The 21,973-nt window shown below is 71.5% G+C and overlaps 1 protein-coding gene across 4 annotated transcripts; it reads left to right on the top strand.

The window, feature by feature from the left end:
- The first annotated feature begins 548 nt into the window (after positions 1 to 548).
- Positions 549 to 20,452, top strand: PALM (paralemmin). 4 transcript variants are annotated; one of them, XM_072845574.1, is made up of 9 exons: positions 549 to 751; positions 10,498 to 10,546; positions 11,764 to 11,844; positions 11,948 to 12,078; positions 13,371 to 13,494; positions 13,953 to 13,974; positions 14,231 to 14,320; positions 15,363 to 15,494; positions 17,047 to 20,452. In XM_072845574.1, the coding sequence occupies exons 1-9, from the start codon at positions 747 to 749 to the stop codon at positions 17,631 to 17,633; spliced, it is 1,221 nt and encodes a 406-aa protein (XP_072701675.1). In that variant the 5' UTR covers positions 549 to 746; the 3' UTR covers positions 17,634 to 20,452. The 4 variants fall into 4 exon arrangements, with proteins under 4 accessions (XP_072701675.1, XP_072701677.1, XP_072701676.1 ...); XM_072845575.1 differs by having other exon boundaries at positions 550 to 751; positions 14,258 to 14,320; XM_072845576.1 differs by lacking the exon at positions 15,363 to 15,494.
- Positions 20,453 to 21,973: the final 1,521 nt, after the last annotated feature.

The raw sequence follows: 21,973 nt of genomic DNA, 5'->3' as shown, positions 1-21,973 counted from the left end.
GAGCCGGGCTTGCTCCAGGGCAGATTTCCTAACGCGGCCGGAGGCTGGCTCGGGGCTTCCTGTGTCGGTTTGCCAGCGTTTGCCCAACGCGACCGTTGCGTTGGGAAACGCGGGAGCGGCGAGGGGGGATGCCCAGCCCGGGCTCCCCCCTTCCCCATCCTCTCCCCGCTGGCCCTTTGCACCGTCAGGGCTGCGTGCCGGGGACGCAGAGGCCCCGGCCCAGCGGGAGCGAGGAGCGTGGCCCTCGGCCGGGGCAGTGCCCGGGGTGGGGACCCTCCCGGAGGTGGGGGGGACGACGACGACGACGACACACGGGGACACCCGTCCCGCCTGCGCTGCCCGGGCCAAGGAGCCGGCAGCGCCCGCAGCCCCCCCGCCCGCCCCGCTCCGGGCATCGCGCAGCCGGGACCCGCTTGGGGCCCCCCCCGCACCCCAGAAGCAGCCGCAGCCCCGGGGGCGCCGGCAGCGGCGGGCGGGGAGCGCCGCGCCCCGAGGCCGGGTGAGGGGCGGCGGCAGTGGCGGGCCGCGCCCGGCAGACGGAGCTGTGCGGGCGGCGCGGGAGGCGGGGGCACCGGCGCGGCCCCGACATCCCTGCGCATCCCGCAGCCCCGCCGGGGATGCCGCCGCCCGCCGGGCCCTGAGCGCCGGGACGCCGGCGGCCGCCGGCCCCGCTCCGCCGCGCCTCGCCGGGCCCGACCCCCCCGGAGCCGCCGCCGCCGCCGCCGGCCGCCCAGCCCGCCGGGAAAATGGAGTGAGTACCGGCCCCGGCCCCGGCCCCGGCCGCGCCGCCGCCGCGGGGCGCGGGACCCCGGCGCCGGGCCCCGGCCCCCCCCGTGCCGCCGAGGAGCCCCGCAGTACCGGGGGGTTGGCCCCCCGGGTGCCGGGGCTCGGGAGCCCCGCACCGGGGCTGCGGGAACGCCACACCGCGGGCTCACGGAGCCCATACCGGGGGCTCCTATCCCCCCCGATGCTGGGGCGTGGGACCCCAAAACCGGGGGCTCACATCCCCCTGATCCCGGGGACCCAGGACGCCAGTACCGGGGGCTTGCATCCCCCTGATGCTGAGGCTTGGGACCCCGAAGCCGGGGGCTCGCGTCCCCCCGATGCCGGGGCTTGCACCCCAAAACCGGGGGCTTGCATCCCCCCAGATGCTGTGGCTCAGGACCCCAACACCGGGGGCTCGCACCCCCCCAGTCCTGGGGCTCAGGACCCCGGTACCGGGGCCTCACGTCCCCCCGATGCTGCTCAGCAGGTGCTGCCCCTCCCGGGTCCCTGCCCTGCGGTGGGGTGCCGAGGCGCCAGCTCGGGGTGCAGCGGCGGAGGCCCTGGAGCGGGCGCGGGGGGTGCGGGGGGCGAGTCTCCGCTGGCAGCGGTGCGGGAAGCGGGGGGGGTGGGAAGGGCGTTTATTTTTGTGTTTTGAACCTGTTGTTGCTGCTGCGTGTGGCTGGGCTGAGTGGGTGGCTGTGAGCCGCGGACCCCTCCCTGCGCACGCACCCCAGCTCTCTGCCGAGGGACCCGGCTGCGACGGGGGGACCCTCGCACGCCTGGCCCTGCCGGATGGACGCTCTCCGGCCCCGGCCTTATCCTTTGTGTGCGGCGGTGGGGCCCTGGCCGGTCAGCCGGTGCCTGCAGGCGGGCTCGGAGCTGGGCATGGGGCTTTGTGGGTGGATGGGGGAAGGAGGCAGCAGGTGGAGGCCGTTGGGAGGCCGGTAGCCGGGGACCATCCTGCCCACGCACTGGTTTTGCCCCTCGGGGACTCCAGCAGCTCCCGCCTGCAGTGTGCTGGTGCCGGGAGGGCACAGGGCTGCTCGGCCGCTCAATGCACCGGGTACCAGCAACCGCAGCCGTCCGGGCTGGCCCTGGCTCACCCAGGCCTCTCCGTCCCTCCCGTGGCTCTGGTCCCCACCATGGCAAACAAGGGTCCCCCCAGCATCTCCTGGGTTTGGCACTGGGGGCTTCCCGGGGCCATCCAGCTCGCCAGCCCGGGGTCAGCTGCCCTCCGCTCCTCGTGGGCACCTCGCCTTGCACCGATTAACTGGCTAACCGGCCAGCCTGCTCGCGAGATGCCGGGTGCTCAACAAGTCCCGCTCGCCGCCGTCTGCCTCCCACCTGGGGAGCCCCGTGGAGCTGTGGTGCGCTGGGACGGTGGTTCCTGAGGCTGGGGCGGGCTGAGAGCAGCGCGGGAGGCACCGGTGGGGGCCTGGGGACGTTTCAGAGGCCGGGGCACAGCGTCTGCGGGGCTGGGGGAGCAGAGCGGCTCCCCTTGTTGCTGGAGGGGCCGGAGGCTCTGCGGTGCGAGAGCCCGCCAAGGCAGGTCCGCGGCTTTGGGCAGCTCCTGGGTGCATCGGTCCCTTCAGAAAAGTGCCTCTGTGGGGAGGCACCCGTACGGAAGGTGCATGCATGATTTGCCAAAAGGCAGCGAGGGAAAGGGCAGAACCGAGGGGTGCGATGTGCCCTGGGGAGTGGGCGGAGGAGCTGCCGGGACTGGGCACGGGGTCTCCCGGGGCGGAGGTGTCGAGGGCTGGGGTTGAAGCAGGGGACGGTGCCGGGCAGGATGGTGGCTCCTGCCCCCGGGCTCCGCACGCTGCCTTGCACCCCGCTCTGCTCTCCCCCGAGCTCCTCCAGCAGCCAAGGCTCTGGACGGACCCTCCTGGCAAGGGCCGAGGAGCCCGTGGAGGGGTGCGGGGGCTTCCCTCCCCCCAGCTCCGTACGCTGGACCTGCCGATGGCTCTTCCTTTTGAGTGAAACCCCGCGAGTGACCCGGGGCGGGGGCTCGCCCCACCGAGCTGTGGGAGCAGCGTCTTCCCCGCAGTCCTGTCTGCGGGCGCGGGGCAGAGCCGAAAAGCAAAACAGGGGTGCACGTGGCTTCTGCGTGGGTAGCACCGGTGCAGCCCCTCCGGCTGCTCGACCAGCTACGGCTCTTCAGGAGGACGCTCCTGAGCTTTCGGGCTGGAATAAACATGTAAAAGTCGTTGGTGGTTAAAATGCCCCAACGTGCTCCCCCGGGTGGGTCTGGGTTTACAGGGGGACCTGTAGCCCCGGCGCCCCGGCCCCGGGTCTCACCGAGTCAGTCCTGCTCCCTCAAATCCAGAGCCTGGTCGTGGGGCCGGAGGTTTAGGAGAGTCCCACGGCGGGTGGGGACACAGCGAGGTGCTCCCTGATGTCGGCCTGGCTCTGCGGCAGATAACGGGCGCTGGGGAGCGTGCTGCTGGCCTTGCTTTGGCTCCTGCTTTGCCTTGGCACCGGCAGCGGCTGGAGGAGGGTCCTGGCTGCCGCGAGCCGCTGGTGCCCAGGGAGGTTTGGCTGAAAGCTTCCAGCTCTTGTAAAGGCTGCGCTGGTCCTGTCGGGGCTGCTCGCCTATCCTCTGCTCCTGCTGCCGTTGATGCTCTTGAGCGGCTGGAGATTTTGCATCTCCACGTCTGGCTGCTCCGGTAGTTTGTCTCAGTGGGTCGCTGCTCTCCCCTCTGGGTCCGGGGTCTCTCCTGGTCCTGCCCTCCTGACCTTGCCCACCGCTGATCCAAAGCCAACAGTCGCACCCGGGGCAAGGAGGGAGATTTCTGCCTGAGGAATAACCTGGGAGCCCTTCGGGAAGGGACTCGGGACCCTGCTCTCCGCCTGCCTCCAGGGAGAAGCAAACCCCAGCTGATGCTCCCCAGGCCGGACCGTCATCGCTGCCTGCAGCCGGAGGGGGCCAGGTCTGTCCCTGTCCCTGTGTTCAGCCGAGGGGACGGCACCGTCGCCCTTCCCAGCTCTCCCGGAGGAAGCCGTAAAGCTCCACCGCAGATGGCCGCACAACGGCACCCCAGCCCTGCTCGGGGCTGGCAGATCTTGGGGTTCAGAGTTCGGCCACCGCCGTGGGACGGGGCCTCTCGGCCGGACCCACGCGGCTGGGGAGGAACCGGAGCAGGTTTCCTGGGAAGCTGCTGGTGTTGGCATTCCCACTTCCTGGCCAGAAACAGCCCCTTTCCCCACGCGGGGTCGGTGGTCTGAGCCGTGCCGGGGCTTGGCTGGGCTGTGGCGCGGGCCCGTCTCCAGCGGCGGAGGTGGCGGCAGCAAGGAAGGGCCGGGAGGAAAGCCGGGCCGGCGACGTGCGCTGGGGCAGGGTCGGGTGGAGGCCCAGAGCTCGGGGCTGGAGGCAGAGGCGTGCGCAGGAGCCTGGTTTCCCGCGTCTGTCTTTACTCCGTCTGGAGGCGAGCGAGCCCCTGGGCCCCAGACAGAAGCCGCTCTCGGGGGTGAGGATGAGCCCTGCAGCGGCCCAGGAGGAGAGAGGGGAGCCAGGGCGGGTCCTGCCCCAGCCAGGTGTTTCCTGGTGGAGCGCGGCTGGGCGAGGGCTGAGCCCGGCCCCTTGGCTCAGCACCGAGGACCGAGCTCCCCGCGGGTGCCCGGGGCTCACGGGGGTGCCCCTGCCAGGAGCCGCGTTCCTGCCGGCTCCTTGGAGCCTCGCGTGCGCTCGTGTGCACGGCGTTGGGGTGGGAAGGCTGCGCTGCCTCGTGTGAACGGGAGCCCAGGAACCGAGTGACGTGGCCGGGGCCACCCCGAGGTGGCGGGGAGCCAGGCGCCGTGTCCCAGGCCGGCGCTGGGGCTGCCTGTCCCAGCCGGTCAGTGCTCCCGGGCATGGGGAGAGGCCGGCTCCACTCTCATTCATAAATCGTGGGGGAGTTTCCTGGTGGAGCCTTGCTCCTCTAACTGGAAGGGAGCTGGAAACCCAAGTGTTTGGAGGGCACTTGAACCATTGTTTGAAAGATCTGTAATTTTCCAATCAAACTCCCTCCCCAAGCCTCCGTTCATCAAATATTCATGGGATCCATTTTCTCCTGGCACTCCCAGCCCACGTCTCAGCCCAAAGAATCAATCAGGCAGCTCTGCTTGCTCTAATGCATCCTGCGTTTTCGGGAGCCTGGGGCTGCCATCTCCTCCTCCCGCCTCCCTCCATCTCCCCCCGTACCCGTCTCCTCCCAGGGCAGCAGCGTTGGATGGGGCTGCGCAGGCAGCGGGACCCTGGGGACGGCATGGCTCACGGAGAGGCACGGAGCGGGACCGATGCGGGGTGGAGGCAGCCGGCACCGTGGGGCAGGGCGGGAGCAGCCCCCGTGTCACCAGGAGCTGAGCAGGCGGGTCGGACCCTGTGCCCAGCCGCCCCGGCACTCGGCTCCTCGGCAGCACAGCTTTCTGGCCATCCTCGCCCGGGCCGTTGGCCGCTGATTTATTTGCCTTTGCAGTCGATGAGTGCCGGCCCCCGGGCTGCTGCGGCCCCCTCCCCTCCGTGCCCGCCACCAACGAGGGCGTTCGATAGCCGCCCCGCTGCTAATGGCTTCGTGACGGAGGCTTTGCAGACTCTCCGCAGGCACGCTCGCCACGGCAGCGTCACTCCGGGCCCAGCCAAGGGGCTTGGCTCTTGGCACGGGAACGGTGGTGTAAATCAGTGCCGGTCCCTCAATCGCTGCCGGTGCTGCCGTTTACACGGGCTCTGGGCCCCGCACCAGGGCCCGGCTCCCCGGGGTCGGTGTCGGTACGGGGGTCCGGGCGGTGATGCCCCCGTGCAGGGCTCTCTCCCTGCCATCCCCCTGGCTCGGCGCTGAGCGGGTGGAAGGGGAGCGGAGGAGCAGCTCGAAACGGCTCTTCGCACATTTGGATGAGCTAAGGGAAAAAACAGAGGAAGGCAAATAAACATTATTGTTTCATGTCAGGCGGGGAGGAGACAAAAGGTCACGGGCTTCCCTTGTGATGGTAGGAAACGGCAGCATCAGCAGGGCTGGAAAGAGCTGGAGAGCCAAGGGAGAGCGTGGGTGCGTGCACGGGGCGCGTGCGTGCTCGCACGTGTGCGTGGCTCCGTCCGTGGGTCCCGGGACGGCTGCCCGGGCAGGCGGGAGTTCCCGGGGCGTCATCCCCTGGTGCCGCCTGCGTCCCCGGTCCCGTCGACCTCGTCTCCTGTGCCGCGGCCCGTGGCTCTCCCTGCCACGCGGGGCATGCGGGAACGGCTCGAGGAGCTGCCCTGGGACCCGCAGGGCTGGGACACGCGCGCAGCGGACAGCGGGCAGGAAAGCATGAGCCTGTTCCCCGGAGCTCATGAGAGCGGGTGAAAAGAGGGGGGACGAAGGGCTCGCTTTGGGTTTCTTTTCTGGGCTCGTGGTTCCTGAGGGGGTCGGTGGCCGTGGCCTCGGTGGCCCTGGCCTTGGTGGCCTTGGTGGCCCTGGGCTTGGTGGCCCTGGGGGGGCTTTCCCGCCCCTCCCCGGCACCCGGGAAGGATCCGCAGCTCGCACTGGCGTGGCCGAAGCCTCCGGGCGCTGGTGGTGGTGACGCTGCGGCCTTGGCCCGCCGGGGCCGCGGGGCCCGGGAGCGGCCCCGGGGGGGAGCGGTCCCGGCCCCGGGGGTCCCGGGCCCCCCCGGCCCCGCCCGCGCCGCGCACCCCCCCGGCGGCTCGCCCCGTTGCCGTGGCGCCGTTGCCATGGCGCCGTTGCCAGGGAACCGCCTCCCGGCTCGGCGGAGCCGTCACTCACCGGGGCCGGAGGCTGCGCGGCCCCATCGGCCCGGCCCGGCCCGGGCTCCGGCGCCGCCGCCGCTCCCGCCCCCGCGGTGACGGGCGGAGGGGCGGGCGGCGGGAGCGGGGAACGGCGGCTCTGAGGCCGCTCCGGTTCGTGCCGCGGCGTGGGGAGGGGCTGGGGCAGCCCGGGGCAGGGGCCTCCCCGGCCCCGGCCCCGGCCCCGGCCCCGGCCCCGGGGCTCTGCTCTCCTGCCCTCGTCGAGCGCGCTGACCCCCCGGGACCGGGCACGGCGGGACCCCTCCGCCCGTCCTCCCGCCCCGCCGCCCTGTCCCGGTGGCAGGGACCTGGGGACCCCAGCGCTGTCCCCGCTGCCCCGCTCTCGCAGGGCGAGGGGTGAGGCCCCGCGGCCGGAGCTCGGGTCGGGCCCCGCAGCAGGGCTGGGGAGCGCAGGCCGCTGGGCCGGGCGGCGGGGCCGGGGGGTGCAGCGAGGGGCACCCGGCCTGTTTTGCGTCTCTCTCCCTGGGCCAGGAAGATTCCTGGCGTTCGACCCGGGAATGCGGAGACTGTAGCAAATAATGGAAAATAAAGAGGATGGAGGAGGGAGGAAAAGCAGAACAGAACGTTTCAGGAATGCTGTAAAAGTTTGGATCCATCGGACGGGGCAAGATCCAGGAGAGAAACAGGCCCTGGTCCAAAGCCTTCTGAGCTTGGGGTGCCGAGAGCTGGACTCGGGGGGACCCCTGGCCCCAGAGCAGGAAGGCGCCCATGGCGAAGGGCAGCCCCGGCACCGTGGGGCTGGTGCCAGCCTGGCCCCGCGGCCGCTCGGGCAGCCCTGGCTCGGGGCAGGGCGTGGGGGGCGGCCGGTTCCTCCCTTCAGCTTTTGCTCATAATCTGTCTCTGCAGAGAGCCGTCCCAGCTGCCCGAATCCCGGGGGGATCCTCGCTGGTTTGGAGGGGGAAGGGGAAGTTGCACCCCTTGGGCTGGAGCCCGGGGCAGGGTGTAGGGCCGTGATGTGGATGCTGCTCCCAGCACCCGCTCCGTGCTCCCCCCGGCAGGCCCTGCGTGCTGGGGTGTCTCGTGGGGGCCTGCCAGCTCCATCACCGTCCTTGTCACAGCTCCGTCTCTGGCTAGCGCAACTGCTTTCGGTCTGTCTTTCCTGGGAAAGAAAGTTCCCCCGTGTCTGGGGGCGAGGCGAGACCCCGGGCACGGGGCTGGGGAAGGGCAGACCCGGCTCATGGCCCTGGTGGGTGAGCACAGGAGGCTTCCCTCAGGAAACCCGCTGTCCCCGGCCCCTCTCCCCACAAGGGAACGTCTCCTGCTGTGGGGGGGTTGCAGGGTGCAGCTGGTGCTCAGGTCAGTCAGGGAGGGAGCGGGGTCGGCCCCTCGCCCCCCATTGTCCCTGTGCTGGGTGCTGCGGCTCTCGGACCCCACGCAACCGGGCAGGGAGCGGCAGCAGAGCGAGCGGGGAGGGCAAAGGGACTCGCAGACGCTCCGACTCTCGTTGGGTTTGTAATTATTTAGTTCCCGTCTGGGGTGCGGCATTGGGCTGCCAGGGGTGACACATGGGAGGCTGCGAGCGGCGGGTGTGCGCCTGCGCGTGCAGAACAGTCACAGCGTCGCCACAAACAGCACAAAAATAACCGCTACAAAAGCGACACCTTCCCCGGTTTGTTTTTCTGGCCTGGATTTCACGCGCCGCCGGGATCCCGGGGTGCGGGGTGAGGGGAGGACGGGCGGCTCTGAGCAGCTTTGGGTTAATCGCTGCCTTGGGGGAGGTGGCAGGCGGAGGCAGGGGGTCCTCGCACCCTGGCAGAGCCCATTTGATTTGCTGCAAAGCCCGGCTCTTGCACGTGTGTGTGCTGTCCCCTCCGCTGCAGGCCTGGTGCGAGGGCACGCGCGTGTGCGAGGGCACACGTGCTGGCACGCGCGACCAGAGCCCGGCCCAAGGAGGTACGCCGAGTGGGGCGCAGCAGCCCGCGCCCGCCCCGTGTGTAAAACCACCTTCGGAAAAGGCCCTTAATGGGAGGGTGGAGGAGATCTCCCGCCCACGCTGCCCCCAGCCCGGGGCCGCCCGCAGAGCCCAGCCTGCACCCCCCGGGGAGCAGACGATGCAGCAGCTGGGGTGGGGAGAAACCCGGGGAGCGGGGGTGGTGACCCCCCGCCGGGGTGCCCGCAGCCTGCGGGTGCGGAGCAGCACCTCGGGGTCCGTGTTGTCTTCCAAAGCGGGCACCCCGAGCTGGGCCGGGGCTGCCGGGCACAGGGCTGCCCTCCCTGGGCCCCAGCCCTGCTCCCGTTGCGGTCGGTGCCGTAAGAAGCCGGGGATGGCTTCAGCCCGGGTCAGCGGGTCTGTGGCCCCCGAGCCGCTGCGTGCCCCTGAGCGCGCAGCCGCAGCGAGGCCGGGGTGGGACCGGGCTTCTGGCACTCGCTCCTTGCTAATGGCTTTTCCCGCTGCGCTGGGGACACGGCGCTGCCCGTCCCTCCCTGTCCCCCCCTCGCCCCTCGCCGCCCGCATGGGCTGGGACTGCTGGTGGCCCTGCGGCCGCTCCTCTCCCTCCCTCCTGCCCGCTGGGAAGAGACTGTCTGCCTCTTGCTTTAATTGCACTTTCAAAGCCCTCGGGCCCAGCCAGGCGTGCGGGGACGGACCCGGGGGGGAGGCAGGTGCGGGGGTGTCCCACCGGCCCCCGCGCGTCAGCCATCCCGGCTCCACGCGCTGGGCCGGGGCAGGAGCTCCTGGGAGCTGCGAAAATGGATGTGCGCTTAACCACCGGCATAAATTAAGTCCAGGAGCCGTCCCCTCCGCCGCCTCGGCCCCAGCATCTGCCAGCTGCAGGAACAGCCGCTGGCAGGGGCCGGAGCTGGACCCCCCACCCATGTTTCCTCCCTCCTGCTCGCCCGGGGCAGCAGCGCAGACAGCCCCGGGGGCAAGGGAGCAGCCAGAGGAAGGGCTCGTCCACAGGGACCGGAGCCCGGGTCAGTGTCTCCACGCCGGTGTCTCCTCCAGAGCGGCTGCCTGCGCAGGCTCTGCTGTCCCTTGCTCTGGGAAGTAAGCGGCAATGATCCATCGCCTGACGATACCTCCGTGCCTGCCACCCTAATTACCGTCACAGCTAAGCGCTTCGTTAGCATCGCCTGGCAAGCAGCCAGCTGGCTCCCTGTGCTGCCGGAGCATCCCCAGTCACGGCTGGGCCCCGGGCAGACGCCCTCGGCCCCACGCTGCGGCTCCCGGCTGCTGAACCTGCACCTGATGCTCCGCGGCTTGGGGGCTCTTGCCGGGCCCCATGGGGCTGCGCTGCCGGTCGAGCTGGTCCCGGGCACTCGCGCCACTGGGACACGGGAAGGCGGGCGCGTGGCTGCGGGGGTCAAGGCAGCCCCTCCTCACTGCACCCCGGGGCCCAGCTGCACCCGGGAGAGCTGCGTCGGGGCCAGCGAGGCGGCTGCCGCCGGCAGCATCCCCGGGCACGGCCGCGGCAGTTCGCGTTGCGGAGGCGGGTGCCGGGCCCCGGAACACGAACCCCAGCTGGAGCGGAGCCTGTTGCAATGTGTGCGTCTGCGTGTGTCCGTGTGTCTGTGCACGTGTGCGCGCGTGTGCCTGTGCGCGCAGCCCGGAAAGGTCACCGTCCGGGAAAGGTGTCAGCAGCCAAGAAATGGGCTTGGAATGGAAAGTGTGAGCCAGGTTGAACCACAGGGGTGGCCAGAACCGTCCCACTCCAGCCCCTCCACGGTCACCGTTTCCATCTGTGCCGCGGCCGAGGGAGGAGCAGGTCCCGCCGTGCCAGGTCACCCCCAGGTGCCTCTCCCAGGGGATTCGGGCAGGGCGGGGGGCCAAGGGGTGCCTGGAGGAGCTGTGCGGGCGAGGGGTGCTAGGCTCCAGGGGGGCAAGGGGAAGGGGAGAGAGCAGCCGGCGGAAGGGAAGAGTTCAGCCTTTGTCCGTGCGCTGTGTCCGGTTCGCTGGTGGCACAATGTCCCCATTCACCCACCGCCTGCACTCGTCACTGCTTCTCTCTGCTCTCTTGCAGGGTTGTGGAGGCCAGCACCCTTCAGCAGGAGAGGCTGCAGGCCATCGCGGTGAGTCCCCTGCGCGCTGCGAGCGCACGACGAGCGTGCCGGACCTTGAGCTGGTGTCCCCACGTCCCCGCGCCATCGCCTGCAGCACGTGGGGCAGACGCCAGCGGGGAGGAGAGCGCGGGCAGAGGGGCCGTGCCGGCGCAGGGGCTGTGCCGCTCTTTCCCCAGCCCCTGCCCCTGGCCTGGAAAGCTGCTCCGAGGCTGCAGGCAGGGGCAGGAGCAGGAGAGCCCGCGTGGGCACCCAGCCCCGGGCAGGGGGTCTCTAGCAGCCAAACAAGGACTCACGGGAGCCCGTGCCAGGGCATCCTGCCCTGCGGCGGCTCTGCCCAGGGACGTGCCACAGCCGGGGTGCGGGATCCGGCAGGTCTTGGCTCTGCGCTGCTGAAAGGGGGACAGAGCGAGCGACGGGCAGCTGGGAGTTTTCATTAATGAAGCAACGCCTTGATGAGCCCCAAGTGAGAGGGAAATGAGTGATGATGCCGCCCTTGCCCCTTCCCAGGGAAGGGCTGAGGATCGTGCAGGATCGGGCCCTGCCCGCTATGAGCACTAGTAACCATACGAGTTCGTGAGCAGGCGGGGGCCACGCTGGGCAGCCCCTCCCCAGCACCCAGCAGGGCTCTGGGTTGGTTTTAAACCCGGTCGCTGTCCCGTAGCAGCTCCCCTGCCCGCCGCGGGCTGCCAGCTTCCCTGTCCCGTCCCACTGCTGGCCGATCTCCGCTGCACAAAGGGCAAATTGTTCTGGGCCAGAGGAGAGAGAAAGCGGTGACGCTTCCCGGGCTGGGACTGACTCTGCTGAAATGGTCTGGACCAGCCCCAGGACGTGCGGTGACGGGGGGCCGGGGAGAGGCCGTTGGGGCTGGTTCTCCCTGCGCTGGCCAGCTCGCTCAGCGGGGCCGGGTGAGGGGAAGGTGACGTTTTGAGACGGTGAACAGACTCCAGGCTCTGCCCTGATTTCTCTGCACCCTCCGTCCGTGCCTCAGTTTCCCCCAGTGAGGGCAGGGCTGGGGAGCTCCCGGCAGGCTGTCCCCAGGGCCAGTCCTGCAGCCCCAGGTACGGCTCGTGTCCCCATGTCAGACCCCCCAGGAGCCCCTCGCCCCCCGCTCCTCCCCACTCCGGGGATGCTGCCCTGGCCGGGAGGGAGGTGGCCCTGCCCCGGCAGTGCCCGGCGCCAACCCCCTCCCCACGCCGACCCCGGCTCTGCCGCTCTCGTCCCTCCAGGAGAAGCGGAAACGTCAGACAGAGATCGAGAACAAAAGGCGGCAGCTCGAGGACGACAGGCGGCAGCTGCAGCATCTCAAGGTGAGGACCCCCGGGGACCCCCGGGCTGCCTCTGCACCGGGGACGTGCTGGGGACCCCCCAGCTGTGGGGGCGGCAGGACCGTGACCCCTTTCTGCTCCCCAGTCCAAGGCTCTGCGGGAGAGATGGCTGCTGGAGGGGGCCCCGGCCTCAGCCTCCGAGGAGGACGAGGCCATGAAGAAGCAGATGCAGGAGGATGAGGTGAAGACCAAGGAGCTGGAGGAAACCATCCAGAGGTAACGGGGACGGTGCGGGGCCAGGGTGTCGGGGTGCGCTCGGAGGGCACCCGAGTCACTCCAGAGACCCCCGACCTTTCCTCCGCCCGGGCAGATGGGAGGCTGAGATGCAGCTCGGTCCCGCGCGCTGGGCACGAGGCACGAGGCACGAGGCACGCTGCCGTGCGACCGCGCTCGCTCGGGTTCAGCCGCAGCCACGCTCGGAGGAGAGCACCTGCTCTGGAGCCCGGAGGTGCTGGGAGCAGAGGTCCCTCCGTGGCACTGCCAGGGCTCGGCCGCTCTCGCCGTGACCCGTCCGGCTGGGTTCTTGCCGGCGTTTGTCCAGGGGCTGCGGCCAGTCCCGGAGCCCGCCCGGCCCCGCGGCCTCTCTGAGCATGGCAGCCCCAGCCGCGCTCCTGCCCGGGGCTGTCCCCGCGCCCGCCTCCACGGCTGGAGCTCTGTAGGGCGTCAGTGGGAGCTGTGGGGCCGGGGTCCCCTGGGCGGGCGGCTGCTCGGTGCCCAGCACCCGCGATCGCAGCGGCGGGGGAACGGGGGGCTGGTTCCCCATGGACGTCCGTCCCCGTCGTGGTGGCTCAGGCCCTGGGGAAGGGGCAGGGTGGGAGGGAGAAGCCTCAGCCCCTGCCCAGCTCCCTCGTGCCTGGGCTGCCGAAGGCGGGGGGGCGGCTGGGACCCCCAGCACAGAGGTGTCCCGGCAGCCCGGCTGCCCTGCAAGAATGCAATCAGTCACGGCTATGCTGGTAATTACCGAGCATCGGTGCAGAGAGGGGTCAGGCACGAAGGGGCCTTTGTGTCCGTCTAATGGCGCGGTGCATTCCTCCGCCGGCGCCTTGCGGGGAGACGGGAGTTAAGGGGGGGGCTCTGCCGGGGGCTGCCGCCGCCGCGCCGACAGAGGGGCCCTAATTTACACGGACGTGAATGCATGGGGGCTCCCCTGACCTCCACCGCGTCCCAGTGGGGCCCTGCTGCCGCACAGCTCTTGCCCGGGCTCAGTGGCTGGGAACGGGCGCTCGCCCTCGTGGGAAGCTCAAACAGGCTTTGGGCGACGCGTGTGGGAGCAGAACGGTGACGGAGCGGCGTTGCTCCGTGCCACCAAGCGAGGGCACTGGCAAGCGTGTGGCTGGCTCGGCTCGGTCACTGCATGGGGACAGCGAGAGCTGGGGGGTCGCATGGGGACAGCGAGAGCTGGGGGGCCGTGTCGCCGGCCCATGTTTGCAGGTCTGCTGCGGCTGCCCGCACCACGGCTGCCTGCACCGCGGCTCCCCACGGCCTCTCAGCCCCGACTCTCCCCACAGGCTGGAGAAGGAGCTGGAGACGCTGGAGAACGGCAGCTCGGCGGCTTCCACCAAGGAGAACCTGGCGGAGGTGGCAGCACCGGCCAAGGAGGAGAAGGCAGAGGCCATGGCCAACACGCAGAAGGTGGGCACGGCCGCTCTCCAGGGGCAGGGCTGCCTGCTGCAGGAGGGGTGAAGGGGGAGAGGGGGTGCCGGGGGGTTGGCGCTTGCTCAGCCCCCGCCAGACCGGAGCTGGTTCTTGCTGCTGGCGCGGAGCAGGGAGCTGCCGGGGTGACGGCGCAGTGGCAGGCAGGTTGCACTGGTGGAGGGGCCGAGCACGGGCACCCGCTGCCGACCGGCTGCGGGGCTGCACCGGGGCGCTGGCGTGGCTGCGGTGGGCCCTGGTCCCAGCCGAGCTGGGCGGGTTGGCCACCCCATGTGTCCCTGTCACCCTCGGAGCCCCTGCCCTGCAGATCCTGTGCCAGTGGGGCTGGGCCGGGGATTACTTGCCCCGGCGGGGATGGGTGCGTAGGCGGTGGGTGCGCGGGCGGCGGGTGCGTGGCGGCTGCCGGCGGTTCCTAACCTCTCCCCTCTGTTTTGCAGAGTCCCCTGGGCACAGTCAAGGGTAGGTGATCCCCGCCTCGGCTGCGGTTCCTGCTCTCGGGAGGCGGCGCCCACCGCCCCCTCGTGCTGCCCCGGCACCGGGGCCAGATGGGTGGGGGGAGCCGGGGCAGCCCCGTCCCCGCGTCCCTGTCCCCTCCTGGGCAGCAGTGCCCTGCGGCAGGGGAGCCCGTCCCAGGCGCCAGCCGCGTGGGACACGCCGCCCTCCCCGGGGTCCATCCCGCGGGCGCGTGGACAACCAGGCGATCGTTTTGGCTCAGGCGGTTCCCTCTCCTCTCCGTCTCCAGCCGAGAAGAAAGTCTCCAGCAGCCCCATGAAGGTGGTGGAAGGCACTGACATGATGAAGGCAGGTAGGTGCCCGCTTCCCCGGGAGGAGCGCTCCTTCCCGCTGCTTCCCCCTCCCCTCCCGCGCCGCCCCTCGGCTCGCTGCCCGCCCCGCAGCCCTGCCACCGCCGCTCCCCACCGCTCGATGGCTTTCCACGCCCAAGGCAGAGAACATCAGTTGTTGGCTATCAGAGGGTTTGTTTTCGCTTCCGCCCCACGGCTGGTTCGTGGTTCAGGGCCCCCCCTCGCCCCCCATTCCATGTCTCTGCTCCGGTTTCATCCTTCACCTCCCGCTCTGTTTGCGGCTTCTCGGAGCGTGGGAGAAGGAGCGGAGCGTCGGCTGCCGGCATGGCTGACCCTGCGCCAGCACCCGCAGCCCCGTGGCTGGCCGCCGGCAGGGAGCTTGCAGGGGTGCGCGGGGCCGAGCTGCCCACGCTGGGGGGGCTGCGGCCGGCTCTCTGCTGGAGGGGTGTGCTCTGGTTTGGGGATGGCTCAGACCGGGCTGAGGCACCAGCGCTGGGCAGAGCCCGACTTGGGGTCCTTGGAGCAAAGCGCCACCGGGCCGAGGCGACCCCAGTGCCGGCAGGGACTGGCCGGGAGCCGAAGGAGGGATGCCGAGGATCCCACAGGGGCGGAGGGGCTGCCCCGGCACCAGCACCAGCACCCCCAGCAGGGGACACAAGCGTGAGCCTGGCTCCCAGCCCAGGCCCCTGCGGCCAGCACCGCTCACCGGCCGGACAGACAGACGTGGCGCCGCCCGCCACAGTGCCTCCAGGGCCCGGCTGGGATGCAGAAGCCGTGGAGGTAAGGTGATGCCGGCAGTGCCAGGATGGCGACAGCCCCACGGGTCCCGGTAGGAAGGCTGTGCCTGGGATGTCGCACCCGCCTCTGCCGTTCACAAATCCTCGCTGCCGCCTGCTGCCTTGCTAACGCCGCTAAGCACCGCACCGCACCGCGCCACGCCGCACCGCGCCGCTGCCACCATGTGCCTGCCCGCTGCCAGCCGCTGAGCAGGGGCTAGGGAGGGCCGGGGCCACCGTAACGCACGCTGTCCTCTTTGTGTCCCAGCCATGTACTCGGTGGAGATCACGGTGGAGAAGGACAGAGTGACTGGGGAGACCAAGGTCCTGTCCAGCACCACCCTGCTCCCCCAGAACCACTGTCTGCAGGGGGTCAAAGTGTACGAGGATGAGCTGAAAGGTACGGCCGTCCCGCACTGCTCGGAGGCCTCAGAGCAAAGGGCAGGGGACGAGGGAGCGGCCGCCCGAGCATCCCCGCAGGTGCCGGGGCTAGGAAGGGCTGGGGCCGCTCCCAGCCGTCCTCGCCAGCTCCGGAGGGGAGACAGCCCAGGGCAACCCCTCGCCGGCCCCAGTCCTGCGCCCTGGCCGGGCCGGCGTGGGATCCGTCCCGGCGGCGTGGTGCAGACGGTCCTGACGGGCCAGCCCTGGTTTGCGCATCGCAGCCCTGCACCACTGGAGAATGGAGAAGAGGATCTGCAGCGTCCAAGACTCAGGAGCCTGTCCTGCGGGCGGGGAACGCGGCACCGGCACCGCGTCGGCCCGACGCGCCCAGGCTGGCCACGCCACCGGGTGCGGAGGAGGCACGGCAACAGGGACCGGTCCCTGCCTGCGGCCCCTGCTTTTGGGAACCTCCGGGAACTGGCTTCGAAGGGCCTGGTGGCACGCGAGGGATGGCTGCGTCAGTGGCAAGGACCAGCCACGTTGCTGGGGCGCGTTACTGCGGACTGTGGTGGCCAAGCGGACCGACCGCCTCTCCAAGGAAACCGTGCTGCACTGGCGGCTGGTCCCGTTCAACACCCTCCCCGTGGCCGTGGCCGTGCTGGGCCGCGCTGGCTTCACCTCCACCAGCCGCCTGGCTCAGCCCCCCCGCTGCCCCGGGACCCCCAGCTCCAAGGACGGGCCGAGGAGCCGCCTCGGCAGCAGCCGGCCCGGGGCAGCTGGGCGTTGGTCCCGGCCGAGCCGGGTTGTCGTCCATCACTCCGTCGACTGGCTGCGGAGGCCGTTGCGCTGATCATCGCATGATGCCCCAGGTCAAGTGGAAAATGCGATGAGCGGGAGGCTGCTCTCCCCGTGGCGCGTCTGCTGCCTCCAGCGCCGCAAGCAGCCGTGCGAAGCGTGCCGGCAGTGGAAGAGCCCCGTCCCCTCCTGGGCATGGGGCCGCCGGGTGCCACAGGCAGCAGGACACGGCGGGATGCGGCAGGACGCGGTGGGGCGCGGTGCGGTAGCACCTGCCAAGCGCTCACTGGGGTCTTAGGGGTGGCAGCGGCGATCTGCCGCAAAGCGTCGTGTCGGCCCCGGCCGAGTCGGGTGCCAGCCGGACGCCATCCCGCCGCGGCGAGCGCGGCCAGCTTGGCAGGCTGTCGGTGACCTGGCAGACGGCCGCAGCTCCTGCGGGGCTCGCCAGGTCTGAGGCTTCGGAGGTGCCAAGGGCTGGGAACGGCTCCTCGCATTGTGCTTTTGTTTCGGCCTCCCCCTCTGCTGTCGGGCACGGGCGAGGCGATGCCGGGGGGGGTCCGGCAGCAGCTCCGGCCAAAGGGGGGGTCGGGGTGCTGCCAGGGGGTCCCGGCCTCGGTGCCAGGGCCTTTGGGGAGGGGAAGGTGCCGCTCCCCGGCCTCGCAGGAGCCGGGTCCGAGCAGGTTGCGCCAGCAGGAGCTTTTCCAGGTCGACTTGTGCCCCCGGCCCGAGCCCCCCGGCCCGAGCCCCCCTCACCCTCCCTCCTCTTGTCCCCGCAGTGGTGCACGCGGTGAGCGCCGAGGACGGGGCCCTGCAGAATGGGGCCCACCCCCTCAGCTCCTCTGAGGTCGACGAGCTCCTGCACAAGGCGGACGAGGCCACCCTGAGCGAAGCTGCCGGGCGGGAAGCCCTGGCCAAGGCCGGCGAGGAGGCCGGCAGCGCCCCGGCCAGCCAGAAGCCGACGCCGCGGCGGGAGATCACAGGGCTGCAGGCCAAGCCGCGGGAAAGCACCGTGGTGCTGCCGCCGGGCGAGGGGACGGAGCCCAGCCGGGAGCAGCCGGTCACCATGATCTTCATGGGCTACCAGAACGTGGAAGATGAGGACGAGACCAAGAAGGTGCTGGGGCTGGAGGGCACCATCAAGGCCGAGCTGGTGGTGATCGAGGATGCCGAGAGCAAGCCGGAACCAGCGTGCAAGGACCACGCGCCGCCCAACGGCACCGCGGTGGAGCCGGTGGCTGCCCAGCCGCTGGCGGAGGAAGGCCCGGGTGGGCAGAAGCCGGGTGCCAACGCCACAGACGCCAAGGAGGCCGAGCAGGAGACGGACGTGAAGAAGCAGCGCTGCAAGTGCTGCACGGTGATGTGAGCCCCGCCGGCCCCGCGCCACCGCCAGAGCAGGCTGCCCCCGCCGAGCCCCCTCCGCCCCGGCCCCCGCTAGCCAGGCCCACCGCCCCGGCACACCGGGCTCCCTCCCCCACCGAACACGGACCCTTCTTTCTGCAGAGCCGGGGAGATCCAACACGGCACCTGCGAAGCCACAGCGGGCAGCAGCGAGCCGCGGCCGTGGCACCGCTCGCCCCGTCTGCCCAACGCCCACCCTGTGCCGCACCCCACCAGCGCTGCCTGTGATATTTATTAGAGACCCCCCTCGCCCCACAGCGCGCCCACCCCCACCCACGGCCCGGCCTCGCCCCACGCCAGTGACCTCCTGCCGCCAACGCCGGGGCCTTTCCCTCCTCTCACCGGCAACTTCCCACCCGCCATCGGAGGATGGAGCCGGCCGGGCTGGGGGATCGGAGGACACCGCCACGTCCGTAGATGACTCCCGGGGAGCCGGTGGCCAGCGGGACCCGCGCTTGGCTCAGCCCGCGGAGGGCGCGGAGCCAGCCCCACGCCAGCCCCACGCCAGCCCCTCTCTCCGCGCCTCCATCATCTGCTTCTCCCGCAGGGAGAGGCCCTGGGCCGTCCCCTCCGGCTGCCTGCGGATGTCCCCGCTGCATCCCACGTCCCCGTCCCCCTGCCCCCAAGCCCCCCGAGCTGTGAGCCCCCCCGGGATGGAGCTTGTCCAGGCAAGGGAAGGGCGTCGAGGGCAGCGTCCGTCGTGCCAGGAGCTCGCAGGGGGCCACGTGCCACGCGTGGGGTCGGCCCCAGCCCGTCCCCGGGCTGCGGGCGGGAGCCCTGCTCTGCTCCCCTGGACTCGGCTCCCGTGCAGGAGCTCCTCACCCTGGCGCTCACGGTTACGGCTGCCACCGTCCAGGTGCCGATGCTGCAGGCTTCTGCAGGCTCCCGCGGGGCCATTCCTCCGCCTCGGCTGCCATGTCGGCGTCGCTGGGCTCTACCAGCCGAGGGGGCCGAGCGGTGCCGTGGCCGGGTGCCCGTGTCCTCGCGACGTGGGTGGCAGCGGCAGCGAGGGAAGGGGAGCTGGGGGGGCCCAGCCCCACAGGGGCGGGGACCGGGCAGGAGCTCCCGTGCCTCCTCGCAGCAGCGGGAGCGTGGCCCAGCACCGTGTCCCCCTCCTGCTTCTGCTGCCCGGCAGCTTTGCAGAGCCGCGTTTTGGGGCCCCGGGCTGCAGCGTCAGCTCCCCGAGGCGAGCGGGGCAGCCCAGTTCACCCCCGGCACTGGGAGCTGCCGGGGGTCCGGTGTCCCACGGAGGGCAGCCCTGGGACGCCGTGTCCGTGCCGGGACTGCGAGCCTTCCCCGCTCCCCCCAGCCCTTCAGCGGGGATTTCACCACCAGCACCAGCGTTTCCTCCCCGCTGAGACCCGCTGGGGCAGGTGGGGAGGGCGGGGGGCCCCATGGCAGCACCCATGGGTGCTGAGCCCTGCCCAAACCCTGGGCGCTTCTGCCGCAGCAGCCGACGCATCTCGCAGGCGCTGGGCACGCGGCTCCCGCTGAGCCCCCCCCGCCGCCTTGTGGGTCCAGCGGGCCGGGGGCACGGCTCTGCCCTGCCCTGGCACGGGGGCCGCTGCCAGGGGTCCCATCTCCTGCCAGCACTGTCCCAAACACGCCGGGGCTCGGAGCCCTGTGTGCCGGCCCCAGGCCGGGGTTGTTTTCGGCGCCTGGTGCCCCACGTCAGCTGCCCCTGAGCCAGCTGCGGCCATGAGCCGGGCTGGCAGCGCCCCGTCCCCGCGCCCCGGAGGCACAGGAGCTTTGGGCAGGGCGCAGCCAGCCCGGAGCGCGGCCCAGCCACCAGCCGGCACGGCACAGGGGTCCTGGTCCGAGCGTGAGCGGGTCCCTGCTGCCAAGCGTGGCTGGGCGAGTCGCCGGGGACCCCCTGAGCCCCCGGCGAAGCAGGCGCAGAGCAGCCCTCGCGCTGCCCAGCCCACCGGGATGCGGGTGGCAGAGCAGCCAGGGATGGGGCGCAGCCCCCCAGGGCCTTCCCTCCCCCCCAGCCCCCTCGTGTGAGCAGTGACCCCCCCACCACGACATCCCAGTTGCCCCCCAGGCTGCGGTTTTCCCCCAATAGAGTCTGGTCTGCAGGGACAGGGGAGGGGGGCAGGGGCTGTTGGAGGCTGCGGGGGGCTCACGGTGCTGCCGTGCCAGTCCCCCCATCGGGAGCCCGGCCCCGAGCCCCGGCCGGGCACCGAAAGCCTCTGGGAGAGGCAGAGCCGGGGAAGGGGGTCGGGGCTGGCACCCCCGGGGGAAGGGGGAGCCTCTCCTGCAGACGGGCATCGCTGGAGCCCTGTGGCCGCAGTGCCGCAGAGCGGGGTGCTGGGGCTGGGTGCCGCGGGGCGTCTGCGGGACGAGGTCGCCAGCAGGGATGCACGTCACCTCCCGCCACCCCCTCACCGGGGGCCAGCGCCGCTCGCCCCATCCCACCCCGGGTCCCGCAATCTCCCCCCCGAACCCAAGCCGGGGCCCCCTCCCAGCCTCGGCACCCCCTGCCCCTCAGTTGGCTTCGGACCCAGTGCCGGCCCCCGGCCCCGTCCGGCCCCCACGGCGGCAGGGAGCGGGATCAGGCCCCCGCGGGGCCGGGGCTGGCAGGGGCTGAGCAGCAGCAGGTGGAGGAGCCCGGCTGCGCGCCCCAGCCCCGTCCTGGCCAGCCCCCGCCGTCCCCCCCGGCTCCGCTGAAGTGCACTTCCCGCGCTCCCGTGCTTTTCACTTGTGCCGAAGCCGTTTGAAGTTTTCCCCCTCCCCGGCCCTCCCCGTTGTTTGTAAGACACCCAAACCGAGCAAATAAACTGTGTGAACAACCAGCCCGGCGCCTCCGCCCTCTGCATGGGGACCAGGGACGGCACCCCAGCGCTTGGCACCCGCGCTCGGCACCCCGGCACGGGCACTGGGCACGGACGGGTGGAAAGGGGCCAGGATGGGGATGCTGGGGATGGGGATGCTGGGGATGCTGGGGATGAGGATGATGGGGATGGTGATGCTGGGGATGCTGGGGATGAGGATGCTGGGGATGGGGATGCTGGGGATGAGGATGATGGGGATGGGGATGCTGGGGATGCTGGGGATGAGGATGATGGGGATGGGCCCTGCTGCCCCTTCACTGCCTGGGCTGTGGCTCCTCTCGTCCCTGCCCAGAGGCTTCCCGCAGCCTCACCCCTCCGGCTGTTTCACGGGCGCAAGAGCCACGTGCAGGGGCGTTTGTGCTGTCGCTGGGGGTGACAGAGCCCTTCCTCTGCTCGGCAGCTTCCCTGTGCTGCCCTGGCAGTGCCCTGCTGCCCCTTCGTCCCGCAGGGCTGTGCCCGGTGCTCAGGCCTCGGCACCATCACCCACCCGTCGGCTGCGAGCCCCAGCAAAGCCGATGCCGGCCCAGCGGCACGTCAGGCAGGACACGGGGGATCCCCACTGCCTCCCCGCGCTGCCCATGCTCGCCCGCCGCTGCGGCACGGAGCACCCCTTTCCCCCCCCCGGCAGCACCGGAGCCAACTGGCATGGGGCAGAGCCGGGAGCTGCCGGGCTGGCTGGGATCCAGCCCCGACAGGTCTGTCCCAGCAGAATAAATCCCCTCGGTTCCTCCCTCCTGTGGCTGGCAGGGCCTGGTCACGGCGGCAGCCAGCTGGGCAGGGGCACTGCGCTTTCACACCCCTGCGTGTCACCGGCCCCTGCCGATGCCTCAGAGGTGTCTGTCCCCAGACCGACGGTGACACCAGGCAAGGGAGGTGTTCGGGTGCACCCCACCGTGGCAGGTCTTCTGTGCCGCCCTGGAGCCCGGGGCACGGGGAAGGAAGGGCAGCTCGGTTGGGATGCCATCCCAGCACCACCACGTTGCCAGCCCCGGCGCCGGGGTGATGGACACGTGGCCGTGCCAGAGGAGCGGGTAGGAAGAGGCGGGTGGGAACTGGGATGCTGGGAGGAAAGGGATGCAGGTGTGATGCTGGCAGGCGCGCCCGGGTGAAGGAGACGTGGCAGCCCGGTTTCCCGCTTGTCCCAAGGGGCGGCGCTGGGGTCAGGGCCCCCCCAGGTCCCGTCACCGCGTGGCCGTGGGTCTCTGCCCACCCCCGGGCTGGTGTGGGTCCCGCTTCTGCCCGGGGCTGGGATGCCAGGGCTCGTTCTGGGGTGGTGGGGCCCTGACTCTGCCCGGTGCCAGCCCAGCGAGCCACATACACACACCCTGCCGCGGGCGTGGTGCGCTCCCCGGCTCCCTGGCCATCGCCTGTGGACTTTGTCTCAACCCTGCGGTAAAACAGACTCTGCTCTCCCACCCGGAAACGCAGAGCCGCCTGGCAGCCACACCGAAGCCGCCGTCGCGGGCCAGCC

Source organism: Ciconia boyciana, chromosome 24 (assembly GCF_034638445.1).
Source record: "Ciconia boyciana chromosome 24, ASM3463844v1, whole genome shotgun sequence".
In the NCBI taxonomy this organism is placed as follows: Eukaryota; Metazoa; Chordata; class Aves; order Ciconiiformes; family Ciconiidae; genus Ciconia; species Ciconia boyciana.
Note: the sequence above shows the minus strand (reverse complement) of the source record. Positions and strands in the feature narration are given on the sequence as shown.

Bases quoted from the DNA above. Each gene is read 5' to 3' on its own strand.
- PALM (XM_072845574.1), top strand. The intron at 12,079-13,370 runs GTAACGGGGACG...CTCTCCCCACAG, and splicing joins CTGGAGGAAACCATCCAGAG to GCTGGAGAAGGAGCTGGAGA. The intron at 14,321-15,362 runs GTAGGTGCCCGC...TTTGTGTCCCAG, and splicing joins CACTGACATGATGAAGGCAG to CCATGTACTCGGTGGAGATC.